The 16,669-nt window shown below is 37.7% G+C and overlaps 1 protein-coding gene across 6 annotated transcripts in view; it reads right to left on the bottom strand.

The window, feature by feature from the left end:
- Cd226 (CD226 molecule) overlaps positions 1–16,669 on the bottom strand; it is a 103,773-nt gene that overhangs the window by 9,617 nt on the left and 77,487 nt on the right. For all 6 annotated transcript variants that reach the window (XM_023707425.1, XM_023707428.1, XM_023707427.1 and 3 more), the window contains one exon: positions 15,702–16,043. In XM_023707425.1, coding sequence (XP_023563193.1) covers positions 15,702–16,043 — 342 coding nt within the window. The remainder of the gene's footprint in view (positions 1–15,701; positions 16,044–16,669) is intronic.

Below are 16,669 nucleotides of genomic sequence, written 5' to 3'. Positions count from 1 at the left end.
CTTAACTTTTTTCTTTTCTTTTTTAATTTGTTATAACTTTTTTCCCAATTTTGCATGTTTATTTCTGGTAATCTAAACAACTAATTTGAAGACATTATGCAATATAACAACTATTGTTGAATTCCTATTATTTTGTTTAGTGAAATTCTGCATCAGTTCCTTTTTTTACTTTTTTTAATTTCCTTTTTACAAAGAAGAAAACAAAGAATTCAGTACAAATATCCCTTTATTCTAATAAACTCCCATCAAATGAACAGAATCTTTTGTTTAAAAACTATTGAAGCAATATATTAGCAAATGTTGTATTTTGTGTCTGATATATAAAGCACGCTAAACCTACAACACTAGTTAACTTTAATGTTTATCAGTAGAATTTTGTTCAAAAATTTTTTTCTACTAGATTTGGTAAATTTAATGATTAAAAAAAAGAAAAAACATGGGACAGGTGCTTAATGTTATCTGGAAATTTACAATGGTTCATGAGTATGAAGTTCTCCCCCCAGATATTCTACAATTGAGCTGATGACTTCCAGCAGAGTTCTTTACATCTTCTGCCTGGGTTTCTTTCCTCTGCCAAGTGACAATGACAGCAGCAATCTCTGTACCACAGAACTGGGGTAAGAATTTAACGAGCCAGAGTTGAGAAGAGAGATGAACCCATACTCCTAGAAGATGTTCACCTCTAGAGCTCCTTTCCAGAGACCATTTTTCCTCCTGCTGTGTCTTTCCACGCACAACGCACCATCCCACCCCCACCTCAGGGTACATCCTAGGGACCTCACACAGAGAAGCAGTGAGGCCAGCACCTGCTACCTGCAGGAATGGCACTGAAGGAAATGAGCGCATTTCACCACCTCCTCCCAGGACAAGGGGACGGGTTGTGAGAAGACCTCTTACTCCTGAAATGGACCCTCTAAAGTGTGTACCTTGGCCCCAGGACCATCTGAATGCCATGCTTGCCAACTGGTCTTTCCCCACGTTTTCCTCAGCTTGTTTCTTCCTTCCTAAGCCACTGTTTGGTTGAAAGTCTTTTTGTGGTAAAAACTCAAAGTCTCGAACCATTAATTCATAAGCTTTATTGCAAAGCAAAACTAAGACAAATAACAGACTTTTCATCTTCGTTTAATCTATATTCTACAGATACACTTATACAGTAGTTTTCTTTTTGTTCTTGGCTTATTTCATTGACATAACAGTCTCCAGGTTCATCTGAGTTTTCTCAAATGACAGAATTTCCTAACTTTTATCTAGATTATGCCATTATATATCATAATACAGGAATAATATATAATAGAATAATATATTTAATATAATGGAATGATAGTCATATCAGTAATAGTTACATATATATATACATATATATATATTTATATACATACATATATACATATATATATAGTTCTCTATCAAGTCATCACATTGTGGACACTTATGTTGTTTCTATATGCTGACCCTCATGAATTTTTCTGTATAGATGTAGATATCTCTTCAACACACAGTTACCTAGCAGAAGTATCAATAGGTTGTACAGTAGCTTTGTTTTAGCTTTTGACACACCTCTACCTGTTTTTTATAATGCCTGTATCTGCTTACATCCTCACCAACATTGTGCCTGGGTTTCAGTGCCCTTATATCATTGCCAGCATTTACAGCTTTTTATCACCTTGCTAATTGCTATCCTAAAAGTTGTGAAGTATTATCTCTTTGTGGCTCTGATTGTCACTGCCCTCAAAACTAGTGGTGGTGATTATCTTTTCATATTCCTGTTAGCCAGATTTGTATGTGTTCTTTTAAAAAAAGTTTATTGGGGCCGGGGAGAGGGCTCAGTAGAATAAGTGCTTGTTTGGCAAGCACAAGGTCCTGAGTTCAATCCCAGTTCTGACAAAAAATAAATAAATAAACAAAAATGAAAAAAGTTTATTTTGATCTATTGACCATTTTTCCCTGGGGTTACTTGAGGGTTTTACAATGAAATACTAAGATATGCAAAACCATAGATGAACCCTAGAGGACATCATTCTAAGTGAAGCAAGCAAGACACAAAAAGTCATTTAATGAATTCACTGGTAGGCAAATTCTAAAAAAGGTGGAATCTTAGAAGTGAAAATGTAACAAGAGTTACCAGGAATTGAGGGGTCCAAGTTTAAAATATTGAATTTCCATTTAGAGGATGAACAATAGCATGGTTAACATGGTAGTGAAGGATGTGTTAATTAATTTAATTGCTCCAATTATTACATAATGTTTACAGAAATCAAACCATCATGTTGTGTACCTTGAATATGTTTGATTTTTAACAATTATATGCATTTATATGTATTTTTTAAAGTTTTAAAGCAATTGTTTTCTTTAGGGCTTGGTATTTTCTAAATTTTCTAAATGCTAGGCTAGGGAGATAGCTCAGTAGAATAAGTGCGTGCCTGGAAAGAGCAAAGGGCCTAAGTTCAATCTCTGGTTCCACCAAAAAATAAAAATAAATAAATAATTTTTCTAAATGCTATGTTGGGGGCTGGAGAGATGGCTCAGTGGTCTAAAGCACCTACTTAGAACAAGCTTAGCAAAGCATCAGGGACCGCGGTTCGATCCCCCAGCACCACATGCCAGCCAGCCGCGCCCCCTGGTGGGCTGAGCTGGCCACACACACACACACACACACACACCCCTCTCTCTCTCTCTCTCTCTCTCTCTCTCTCTCTCTCTCTCTAATAAATAAATAAATAAATAAAAATAAATGCTATGTTGTTTGTATAACAGGAAGAAAATAGTGCAACTTTATAAAGATCTGTACATATAAAACAGATTATTTTACCAAATTTCAGTGCTTACACCTAAGGAGCAGGATACAGGAAACTGCTTTTTTAGAATTAGACTCAGAATCCCTAAGAATTAAATTGATGTTTTTATCAGGTTGTAAATTATATGAATTTAGAATTAACTCCCACTTGAAAGTATGACTATTTGCGTCACAGTGTAAATCATAAGTCCAAATTTTAAATGTTTAAATTTGAAATCTATTTTTTAACCTCTACTAGGTATATCAGATCTCTCGGAATCTGATCCATTCATCTATCCAGCATCAAAATGTGCACTATTTCAATGTGTACTGTACTGTATAGCTGGTACAGCAGATAAGAGGGTGGGTAAAAACAAATTTGAGACTTGATTTAGTGGAATTTATATTATTTTGAAAAGTCCTCCACAACTTAAGAACAGGCATGAAGCCAGCAGGTTTCCATGAAAACAAGTGTAAAGCTCGGAGGAGAGCCCGGCGGCGTGCAGCTGTGCTCCTGAGGCAGCGCCGCCTCCCCGCCCTGCCCTCTGCCTGCAGCGGTGGCATCAACGCCGGCCCAGTGCCACAAGCCAGCTCCCTGGGCCCTGTAGGATGAAAGAAATAAAGAGCAGCTAGGAATGGATAGTTTGGAGAGTTAATCAATAGTTCATAACATTCATTTTTTTTCCTTAAGTTCTGCTATTAGATCTTCAATTGAATAATGCCAGCCCTCAAGCTCTTCTCTTATAGAAAGAAGAATTATTGTGTGTTTTTCAGTGACCACTTTTTTACTGACTTTTTACAAAATTTATATTCCAATGCTTTGTTGATTCATAGGAGGACAGAAAAATCTTGAACCATGGAGTTATTATTTTTTCTCCCATTACAAAAGATAAATACAGTGAAAATAATTTAAAGCAAGAGAATGAAATTTATAAATGAATAATTTACTCCAAGCCTGTGACCCTCTAGGCTAAGTTTCTGCCAGTGACAAGTATTTATGGCTGAGTTATAAACCTTTAGAATTGTCTCATGATAGAAGTGCTGCCGGGTCCTTCCCACAGAGCGAAGCAGGCAAAGCAGCCGCAAATGCTGCTGTTTCTCCTTTATTAGAGTTCAGAGAAGTGAAGTGAAGAAACCAACCAACTTAAAACCTAAATAAACGGGCAGAAAGCATGATAGGAAAGACACACCCTGACTCTGTAAGCAGCCCTGAGTAGGCATCATTGAAAATCATTTCCTAACTTCATTAAAAAGACAAGCAGAAATGTTAGGTCTGATTTCATGTACAGTGAGTAAGTTCAGGTAGAGAAGTTGCATATCTTCTGTATATCAGGTGTTTCCAAATTTGAATGTTTGTATGATGCATAAAAAATCCCACCTTGACCTCACATTAGATATTGGTTGCATGAAAAACAGACACTGAGGAACAAGGTTATGAAGCTCATCCTGCCTTGTAATTCTTCTACCTGGAAGGTCTCCTGGAGGACATTTAATCTCTCTCTTTTCTGGCAGCTACAAAATGATGATAAGATCAACCCTAAGAATAGCTATGGGATTTAAATAAAACATATAGGGGTAGTTTAAATGTGTTAAGCACCACATAAGTTCTTAATAGTACACATTACATCTATACAAACACTTAATATGTACACATTCCGAAGTAGGATTAACTTATTTCTATTTTTTTATGTTGAAATATCATGTTGAATTAGTCGTAAAAGACAAAGGATGCGTGCTCCTGCAGTGAGACTCACCCCTGAGGTCTTGTACTGGTGGTGGTGGCCAGCATACATAAAGTGATTGTAGCCTCAGAGGATCAGGGCAAACAGTCCAAAGTTTGTAGGACTGTGCTTTTGAAATATAAACCAGGGGCCAACCAAATAGCTCAGTGGATTAAAGTGCCTGCCAGGGGTTCCATCCCTGGGCCTGTAGGGCCGGCCCCACCCCCGGGGCTCACTGAGCCGGCAATTGAGACTGCGTGGTGGTGCACACCTATAATCCCTGCTCTTGGGAGGCTGTAAAGAAGAGAATCACTACGAGTCCAATCTAGTAGTGAGACCCTGAACACCCTGTAGACCCTTCCCTAAAAAAAAAAAAAGAAAGAAAATGAAATATAAATCAGGTGGATACAGGTATGGTAATATCATGCCAGATTTTCTAAGGTCATCTTTCTGAACAAATCCGTTTTATACTTTATATTTCAGAAATCTTTCTCTTTTTTATTTCAAGTGTGTCCTAGGGAAGAAATGATTCTCAGAGAACTAAAGGAGCATAACATCAACCTTTAACCTACTCTTCCTTAAAAAGTATTATCAGACTTTGACCCAGAAGTATAGGTATGGGCCATCCAAACTGTGTTCCTGCCATTCTGCAGCAAACCAATGAGGGAAGCAAGCTTCCTACCTAAAGTACTAAAGCGCTATCATTTGGTTTTCAAAATCAAGTGCTTTTCTTGGTTTTCAAAGTGGCTTAAACACTTTACAAGTGCTTAAGAACCATGTGCTCCAAGAGCAGCTGTGAGCTTCACCTACATGACACAGGACGAGCACATTCGTCTCGCCTTCTGAGACCACAGTGTGGCGCTGTGCTGCACTAGGGGCACAGTGCTCTGAGCACTGGTGTGTGGCAAGGGTATCTAAATTGGGAGATGAGGGCTAAAGTCTGAAAAGCACATTTCCTTTGGAACATCAATTGAGAAAAATTGCAGGCCTGAACCCAGGTCTCATCTTCAAGTCAAAATATTTATTAGTCTGATATTGTTTCTTGCACATTTATTTCAGTTTTTATAAACATGTGTTGGCTTACTACATCATAGGCCAGAATGTCAGGTACAGCACAGGCCTTGCCCACTTGGTTCATTGGTCTGCATACAGAAAAGAGCCCTGTGACTGCAAGCCTCGCCACAGCCAAGTTACAAGGCTGTCCCTTACCTGACATGTGGGAGCTTGGATTTTTATCTCCTTTCTGTCATTCTTCAACCAATAAAGTTTACTGTATTTAAACCTTTTACATCAGTGTGATTTGTGCTAAGTATCTCTTGTCTTCTGGAATATCATTTAATCTCCTGACTGTTATGCCTGCAACTTTCCCTTCACTGATTTTGCTTAGAATTCTTTTACCCAAAGCCACACGCATGACCATAAGCTCTGATCTGTGAGTCCTTCTAGAGTTCTCCACTGCCACTCCATGAAGGAGGGCTTGAGGGGCACAAACACAACTGGGAAATATATTGGTTGCTTCTTTGATACCAATGGTTCATTTTTAAATATTTCTATCACAGAGCCAGCAAGATAGTTCAGCGGTCTAAAGCACCTGCTTAGGCAAGCACAGGGACCTTGGTTTGATCCTGGGCACCACATGTCATGCCAGCCCCACCCCCAGGATGTGCTGAGCCAGCCACAAAAGAAATATTATTTTTACCACATTATTATAACACATACATTCAATATGTATTTTATTTGTAATGAGGCTTGTATACATAATAGGCCTCATGTTGGAAATCATAATGAGATCATTACATTTTTTTAATGTATTTGGTTGTTACAGGGACTCACTACACAGTTCAGTCTCATAGCAATCCTTTCTGTTTTCAGCTTTCTGTTTACAAGCTGGGATTACAGGTGTGTGTCACTACTTCTTGACTCTGTGGCTAGCTCAGCCCACCCTGGGGGTGGGGCTGGCACTGTGTGTGTCACTAAGGATCAAACCACGGTCCCTGTGCTTGCTTAAGCTGGCACTTTAGTCCACTGAGCTATCTCACCGACCCTGAGATCACTACATTTGACCTTCTAAGCTAGTGAATCATGTTCTTTATAGGTAACAAGTGTTTAAATTATTGCTCTTCAATGGAAATAACTGTAAGCAGAATAGCATAGTACTTTGCCTTATTAAGCATAGAATAATAAATGTAAACAAGCTGGGTCATCACTTTAAGCACCATGCTTTGCACTTTGCTATAATCAAATGACGAGAACCAAGGTGGTTAATATCACTTTCAGTTACCTGTGTCTCACTATAGCCTTGTAATTAGATATAACATTTTTGTCTCTTCATTTTTCAACACAGCTAGCATTCACTGTGTTTTATTCCCTTTTCTACTCTAACACTTCTTTGCCATTTTTCTAATTTGTTACTGTTAATTTGTTACAGCAGAAAACAAATTTCCAAAAGGAAATAGTCCTTATTAGAACTGAGAGCCATTTTTATTAGTCAATAGCAGAAGTATCAACATGGACTATTACTACTGTGCTTGCCCAACAACAGAATATATTTGTTATTTAATTTTTCCCTCTTGACATTGCTCAATGCATGTTCAGATAAGTGAGTGCTACAAGGCTGGAAGTCAAAATAAACAAAAGTAGACTGGGCCAGTCTGCAAGTTTGTACTCAAAGTCAAAAGTTCAAAATATGATTATTACTCCAAGTGATCATGGAACTCAGCTCAATATCACTCTAACCTGGAGATAAGACAACATCTATGCATCTGTGTCTTGTAGCACTCATGGGAAAACACCTCAGAGGTGGTGCTCCACAGCTCTGGTTTTGCAAATGTTGCTTCACTCGATCAGACACCTTCTGGGAGAGCTCTGGGCTCCTAACCCCAGTTCTTCTTTCAATTTGTCCTTTCTTAGAGCATGAACAACAGTAGAAAATGTATAATCTGCCCCTCTTGGGTGTCTTAAAATGTACATGAATCTTTAAAAACTGACTCTCCTCAGCTTTATGATGAAGACATATCTTTCCCAAGGAGCAAGGAGTCACCACTTGGAAATGTCACCATCAATTAAGGTGGTGCCTCCATGAGAAAGGAGGAGCTTGACTTCCTCCCTCTGAGGCAAAAAACTGCTCTTGTCATGACACGTGACATGTTTGCTGTTCCTTTGCATAAATCCAGTTCACTAACACAGGTGGCCACCCCACTCACCGGGCAAATCTATGTGACAAATGGCACCACGAAGTCCTTTTACCTGATGATTATTAATTATTGTTCTTTAGAACATGTATGACTGCGTCTGATCATCTGTACAAAGGGATAAGAATTCTTTCAGTATTTGCAGTCTCCTGGTAGATTGCCTGTGATGTACATCACATTGTTATTTATTCATTATTATTATTTATTTATTCAACAATAAAATAGTATTCTTCCTCTTCTATCTTTGTGGAGCAGTTTTCTAGGAAGATTTTTGTTTCTATTTGTTAATACTGTTACATTATTGTTGTTTACCCAGGTGCTAACTTTGCACTATGTTCTTATTATCCTTGTCTTTACAACAGAAAATTTTCAGGAGGCCTACCAAAAGAAAGATAACTTGCTTTCTGTAAGGTGTGATAAGACACAAAATAGGCATACTGTGTGATACAAACGTTCATATATTTAGTTGTACAGCATAAAATTACAGAAATATGCTAAGCGCCGGCCAAATAGCTCAATGGATTAAAGCACCTGCAAGGAGACACAGGGGCTGGATCAAGGCAGGGACATCGTGGCAGAACAGCATGACAGCAGTGCTTAGTTCACAGTGGCCGGAAGCAGAGCAGGCAAATGGGATCACAAAGGAGGGAGCCAAAAGCGATATGCAACATGATGGCAAGCCAGAGTGACCCACCAGGCCCGCCCAGAGGTGTTCTCCACTAATCCCTTAAGTATTCCTTAACCCCATCAAGTTGACACCACAATTAACTTTCAAAAATAATTCCTTTCTTTACTGGGTCAGAAAGAGAAAATAGCCATCAGGATAAAAGCAAAATTATTTTGATAAATTTTTGAGATTTGACATATATGAATGTGTTGAGTATGAATGTAACATGCACTGACTTGTGTCATCTGGCAAGCTAAAGAAACGGTTTCTTCTAACAAATGTTCACAGATATATTAAATCACACATGTACACACACACACACACACACACACATATACATATGCACACAAATTAGGAACAAAGATCCTGTTCTAATGTTGCAAATAAAATATGAAAATCAAAAGACACACTAATTGCATAACAACTGTACTGTATGGGCTTACTGTAAAGCTGTCTCATATGTAGCCCAGAATTGGAGATCATTTGCATGCAATGTCCTTAAGCTTTCTGCTATGAAGAGGGAGATAACTCGCCACCCAGTGCCACCACAGCCTTCTCTCCAGCAGCTCCTCTTTCTTTTGTGCCTGTCCATTGACATCAAAATAAGGTATTTTTTCATTTCACACACTATTCATGTAGTTGAAGCCACCTTTTAACCAGTCCAATTGAAAGCATTAACATTTCGACTTAATACTTGTGAAGAGAAGAATCTCTTCTCTGCCGATCTTACAGCTTACACATCACAAGCACCATGGCTATTAACAAAAGTGTAGTACCAAGGAAATATATTTTTCCATTGATAAAATACTTTTTAAGAATCCCTGAATCATTTCAGCATAAAAAAATAATAACTTGAAGATACAAACTGGAGTTCAAAGATATCTCTCAGAATGACTCACCCACGCTTTCTCTCCATGTTCTGACATTTTTAATAGCACAGTCTTCTTCAGACCCATTATGTTACCCGCAAATATTTTCCAAGAGTCAAATCAGTATGTTTGAAATACTTCAGATGAAGTTAGACTACATCTAAATCAGAACACTTAAAATTAGAATTTCTGTGAAGAATGAAATGCCATTAAGCTTATATAAAAAGTAATTTCTAAAAATGTTGAATGTGTAATTTTCCACTTGCCTTAGGAGAACACTTCCCATGCTTATCTATGTTCAATTTCTAATAAGGCTGTAAGGGAAACAAGCTGATAACAATTCCCAGGAGCTTCTCAAATGAAAATTCAGTGGATCACAATAAATATAACTGGTTACTTTGCAGCTGGAGCCAGTATGTAGGTTTCTTAAATAAATGCAGTTATGTGTGGAATTTAAAGGGAAAGAAAATCAGGGCATTTGTCTGGGCCTGAATTCCTACTTGTCAAAATTCCAAAAGAGAGGGAAACTTAATTAAAATACTTTAACGTGCAATCTGACGAAGGTCCATTGACAGAAGAGCAATTCCTAGGATCAGCTGCTTTCTAATTCCATTCACTTGCATTGTGTATGACAGCGTTAGAACTTGCCTTCTGTACGTGAGGTAGCAATAGACACTCAACAGTGCAACTCATCAAATCAGTTTCATTTATGACCTTTCAGAATTTCTTTCTCCTTTATATACACTTGTCACTACTATTCAATTCAATACACTATTGGCCTACATAAATACAGGATGTATAAAAATGATTTTGTCTATTAGGAATAAGTAAATCAGTACATAGGGTTTTCAAAACAAATTAACTGACCAGCAGTCTTTTAAAGTACGATGTCTTTTTAAAAAACTGATTTGGGAAGAGGCAACATAAAGATGCAATGGCATAATCGGCCCTGATTGAGTAATCAACTCACTTGTGATGTTGGAGGTGGCATTACATCTGGATAGCCACTTTTTGTGCAGATTTTTAAAAGCAAAACTAAACTGGTTTGAAAATAGTGGTTGATCTATTTCAGTAGTGGCTATTTTAACTTTTCAGCAGTGTCACCGGTACTCTGGGACTCTGTGTGTGTGTGTGTGTGTGTGTGTGTGTGTGTGTGTGTGTGTATCACACAATTTTCACGGAAGCTTTATTTTCCTTATGGGTACAGATAATAAAGGCTGGGGTTTGTTCCCTTGGCCATAGCAGTGCACATGCCCAGCAGCCCAGTGCACATGCCCAAGCCATTCACGCACCTATAATCTTCAAATCTGCGCTAAATTTATAGCAATGGGAAAACAGGTTCAGAATTAACAAATGCTAAAAATAAATAACAACAACAAATCTTGTCTACAACCTGAAACTGTTCTAAAATCCAAATCTGTTTGGATTTTAGAGGAAGAAAATCAAATTTTAGAAGAAACTGAAGACCAATTCATCTCTTCTTTAATATTCTCATAATTCAGTTCAGAACCACAGAGTCTCAAAACAGTGATCTTCATCGAGTCAATGAGAGACAGGACTTACAATCAATAGTGCACGATTCCCTCATCTTACACCTTTGCCAACTGTATACAATACAGAAGAAATCTATAGGGAAAACTTCAGAGACTGTAGAATCACTACTTCCTAGTAATTGCCTACAATCTTAAGTTACAATTTTTTCTTTCACATTGGAGACTTGCAATTATGCAGAATTTGTGCAAAAAAATGCAAAATAAGAAAACTAAAGCTTTAAAAGAAAGAGCCAGTCCTTTCTGAAAATTACATACATAGACAAAAGTTCACAAAAGCTTTCTTCCCAATCACTGTAATCGATCTTCTGAAAGCTCACTTTCTTTGATCAACAATCACTAAACCTCAAAAGTTAATTTTGAGGAAACCAATCTCAAAATACTGTGCACAACAAAAACTGAAACTTAAAGCATGAAATCAGTCCAAAGCACTTATTCAGCATATCCTTAAAAGATACTTAGACAACTTTCAATGGAGATGTCATAGCCCCTAACATCAAGTAAGTTTTGAATCTATACCATGCAAATACGTAGATTAGGTCACCCGAGGATGGCAACTTTCAAGTTATAAAGCCTGAGAAAATCACAGTGCTTAATGATTCAAAGACAAGAAGGCCTTTTGGGCTAATGTGGACAAACATGAAAACAGTGAGATTTGACTGCCATTCTATGGGAAAGGACTTAAATATGGTGAAAAATAAGAAACTGCTTGAGAAAAATATATATACAAAATTAAATGTAGTGGTGCACACCTGTGGGAGGAGTGCAAGTATACACCGTGACAATTAGGTTTAAGACCCTGCCTCAAAAGAAAAAAGTAAATCGAAACAGGAAAAAGTGGGACAACATGAGTGGCTACTCATGGGAGCAGCAAGCGTGGGATGAGACTGATATCACTGAGGCTGATGTCATTCTAAGTCCCTCTCTCCCTGTCTCGCCATTCTTGTGTCCAGTCAAAGTGGACCAGGACCTGTGGCCCATCACCACTTCTGGGACCAGATGGTTTCACTATCAGCTCATCAATGAACTTCTGCTGAAGTTCAGTTTAAACACTAGTAGTCTGCACATCATCTGGTTAATATGAAGTGGATTTCACAATTTATTTTGGGTCACCTAAAATACTTCTTTTATGACTAATGAAAATTTGGAAGATAGCAACAATCAAAAATAATTCTGGTCACTGTCAAAAACCTAGACTTTTTTTTCCAGCTTCTTGCACTTATAATCAAGTTTTAAAATCAAAAATTTAATCTGGAGCACTTTCTTAATAATGTACGAGTCCTGAATTCAAAGGACAGGAAGGAGGTCAGTGTCGCTTCCCATTCTGCAAAGAAAGTCAAAGGCAGGGTAACTCAGGCGTTTCTCCCTCTGCCTAAGACACATTAAGTCTTAGAGAGAAAATGCATTTTTGGCAGTCATACAGTTACTGGTTGGAGACTCCACAGACTCTTTTGGGTGACCTCTGACTAACAAATTCATGTCTGAAGATGAATGTGGGCAGGCAAAGTCAGAGGATAAGACTGTGTGCGCTTATAAATTTGAGAGTCTTAAAAATCTCTCTTTTGAATCCAATAATGTGTCACATAAAAGAAGCTGATGGGAACTAACAACAGGATGCTGAGAAGTTTATAAAATTTGTGTCACGATCATCTTTCCCTTGACAGCTGAAATAAATTAAATCTGTCCACATCTTTCACCTGTCTCTCTGCTTTAATCTCTACATTGATTTTTGCCCACACAGCCTTCAGGCTAAATAATCAAACTGCACCAGAGAAAACAAAAAATGATCTCTCACATTTTTGGTTTAATTTTTTAGATTCATTCTTTCTCTACTTACAATTGAAAGAAGGATGTAAGCTAAAGTATACTGTCAATGGTTGTCATTTTCCATCAATTACAATTTTTTTACTAAGGATGAAATGTCAAATTGTTATGCTTTCAATTTTTCCATTAAATGTCAAAAGACCATTCTGTATTTGTTCAAGCTCATAGACAATGACAACACTGACCATTACATTGTCACCTGGATTGCATTAGCAGACTGTGATGTTGTTTGTATTTTATGTACAAAGAAATAGTTCTGTGCAAGACACTTAGTCATGTTTGTATAAATGAAAGATGTGTTTATAATTAGTAAAAGTTAAATAACTACATCATCTCCTAAAAACTATAGAAGTGCTTTTCTTCTAACCTTGTTGGAAAAAAGAAGGTAAAATTTCATTTTCTCTATGATTTATGATGTTTATAACTATTTTTCAGCACGTAATCAACAAACCTTACAGCACATGTGTTTGAAAATGATTATGATATTTTTCTGAATGAAACATTTTTTTGCTTTGACCTTTAAGAAATTTTACCTTCTTTTTCCAGACAAGGTTCAAAGAAAAGCACTTCTAAAATGCAGGAGTTTTGAGGGAAGAAGTACTTTCTGTCTATGCCTGCAGGAATGGAATCACACTATATTTAAGATGAGGAATCTGCTCATTCTCTTCCGTGATTTAAGGTCAGCCACTGTTGACACTAAGTCGTTAATGCAGTATGCATCTCACCACAGCTCCTACTCTCATGCAGAGGCACAAAGTGGCTCAATGGCCCCAGGTGGCCCCCATAGTGGCTGCAGATGAAATCTGCTCTCCTCCAGCAATTGCTTTTCTTATTACACAAAGCGAAGGATGCTGTTCCCCAAATTTTTTAATTCTTCCTTTTCAGTGCAGGCAGAAATATAGTCTAAAGTATACAGACTAGAACGAGGCAGCTAAGGTGCAAGAAGCCTTGGTTCTACATAAAGGCCAGGGGTGGTGGTGCCTACCTATAACCCAGTAGTTCGAGAACTGAAACAGGAAGAAGATCTCAAATTCAAGGCCAATCTGGATTACATAGTGATACCCCATCTCAAAAAAAGTCTAAAAGGAAGCCAAGGAAATGAACTGTCTAATGTTGTTATGTTGAGCTGTAGGGGACTCAGGTCAACAACTTCTGACATTGCCAGTCATTTGGAAGATTCAATACTATTATGGACTACTGGACTATTTTGGAATATTTTGCTGAGTTCACACACCTATAATATTTAAATGACAGAACTAAACAAAAAAAGGGATACAGATGAGTGACAACTTTGTATCTGTGTATTCAAAACGGATAGGATAGATATATAGCTACATGCTCTTAATTCAATGAATAGAGGGATTTGTTCTAATAGTGTTTGTAAATAGGATACATGTCTGCATATTGTACAACAAATAACCACTAGGAAGACAGTATGCAATGTGATAATTATTGAAAATGTCCTACTAATTTGATTTGAAACTGTCTCATTCCTATTTGTTTCTCAATAAAATTATGGGGGGGAAGAGGGTGGTAGAAAGCACAGCTACAGCAGGGAACAGGTCTGGAGCCCAACAATTTCAAAGATGACTTTTGAGGTCTGTACAGTCCTACGGATAACCCACTACAACTACTGGACTATATTGGATTATTTTGCTGAATTAGCGTACCTCCAATATTTAAATGGCAATGGAATACCCATCTCTGTCAAAACTAAATGAAAAAGGGGGATATAAATGAAGGACCATTTTGTATCTGTATATACAAAATAGGATAGATATACAGCTACTTTCACTTAATTCAATGAGAAATAAGATTTGTACTAATAGTATTTGGACAGGATATCATGTCTACATCTTGTACTATGAATAACTACTACGAAACAACAATATGCAATGTATTAATTATTGTAACTGTCCTACTATCCTGTTTTGAAGCTGTCTCATTACTATTTGTTTCTCAATAAAATTAATAAAAAAATTTAAAAAAAAATAAACAGGTTAAAAGCATATGGAAGAAAACAGAGGAAAGGAATGAAAGAATGAGGGAAGGAAGGACAGAGTGAGAATAAAGTAAAATAATTGTATTACTGATAAAAAATAATTTTGTAGGACATGCTTTTCAGCAGTGAGAACACTTACCTGGGGCAGACCTAACTTTCCTGAGATTGACTTCCTCCCAGTAAACAGCAATACAGGCCTCCACACGCACGCTATGTGGGCCTATAGGTCTTTGTACTTTCAGAAGTTAAAACTAAAAATCCCCTATCCTCTCTCTCCAGGTATTGATCAGTATGGTGCTCACAAAATCTAGGTTTTCAGTATGACAAAGGGGCCAAATTACAAACAGAAAGTGAATGCGGCTCTTGGAGGTTCTGCTTAGAGAAAGGCCCTAAAGCCAATTTTGTTTGCCTCACGGTACATATGATTCTCTGCCCCGTCTGAAATTGGCCACAGCTGCTTTCTGACCTGGCAGAGTAGCAACTGCCCCATCAAGCCACAGCTGTGTTCTGGTCAGCTCCAGGCTGGCTCCCACACAACACTCCAGCACTGTCTTGTCACCGCTAGTGATCGTGGGATTAAATACCTGTGAGCACCGTGAGTAATGTAAATATAATTGCGGAGGAGGAGTTGCACAGCTGAACTACACAGGCTAACATATTATTATGTTAATAATATACATTTTTATTTATTTTTTAAATGTCAGGAATGTGACGGCTAGGAAAATATAAAATATTTTCTACTGGATGGAACAATAAATTCTAAAATTTTATGATGGCAATTTCTGTATATCAAACCATTAAAAATACTGTGAAACAACAGAGTTTTGTTAAGTGAATATGTTTATCACAAAGAAAAGAACAGAGATCAATAGATGGTTTTGCTGTTGTTACTATTGTCATTGTTTGGTTGAGTTGGGTAATGTTGGGTTGGGTTGAGTTACCTCCATCACCAGAGCTCTTTAAGTTTTGTCCTCTTTTGAGACAGTGTCTTGTTAAATTTCTCAACCAGGACTGGAACTTGCAGTCTTCTTGCCTTACCCTCCCAGAAAGCCAAGATTACAGACATAGGCTACTGTTCCCAGAAAACATCCAGGGCTCACTCACCATCAGTAATGGTTAGGCTCATCAGGAAAGTTTCATTTTCTCCAGTGCTGGCCACAAATTGGCACCGGTAAAGCCCGGAGTCGGAGTAAGTGGCATTGGGAATGATGATGAAGCTGCTTCTGATGCCCTGCGTGCAGTTGGTCACTATTTGTTTTCTGTACTTGGAGTAACTTTTCCCTCCGGACAGATTGCAGTGCATCAGGAGGTCTATCTGGTGCGGCTGGATCTTCTCCCACATGACTTCTTGTGCTGACTGGTTCATTTGAAGCTCATAGGTGAGTGTCACACTTCCAGGGCTTAAGATCCTGTGGTCATGATTCCTTAACTCTATTTCAAAGCTATCTGAAAAGAAGAAACAAATGTTTAGATTTATGGGGACAAATGTCTAGAAGCTACCCAGAAAGATCTACTCAAATGACTGGTGATGTTAATAAAGTTTCATCAATTGTAAATAATAGCACATTTTTATAAGAGAAAGGGACTTCTGAAAGGCTGGTAGACTGATGGTAAAGAGGATATGAAGTTTGCACAGAGTCTTTAAGTATTATTTGGTTAATCAGATAATAAGAGACATAACCAGAAGCCTGGTGATTTTCTTGGTAATGATGATATCAAGTCTGCATTTCACCAGAGAGCTTTGCAACGGTGCTGAGGTGATGACTCCCTAGGTCATGCTAAGGTTTCAATGTCATAAAAAAGATACCAAATCATTTTCATTGAATTTACGCACAAATTCATCTTCACATGTGCACACCTACACGAGGTATGAATTTCTGGTAAGAAGGGGCGCTCAATATTCTCTCACAATCTACTATCATTTCTGGAGTTTCCAGTATACTCAGTATTTATCACCAAATGTCTAAACCAACAGCTTTCATAATGTGTCCTGGGGCCCACAGATGACTCCTGGATTTCTTCTGAAGCCCTGAAAGGGAAAACCTATTTTTTGTTACAGAATCATTTATTTA

This window comes from Octodon degus, unplaced genomic scaffold (assembly GCF_000260255.1).
Source record: "Octodon degus isolate 3935 unplaced genomic scaffold, OctDeg1.0 scaffold00289, whole genome shotgun sequence".
In the NCBI taxonomy this organism is placed as follows: domain Eukaryota; kingdom Metazoa; phylum Chordata; class Mammalia; order Rodentia; family Octodontidae; genus Octodon; species Octodon degus.
This window is presented reverse-complemented; position numbering and strand designations above follow the sequence as displayed.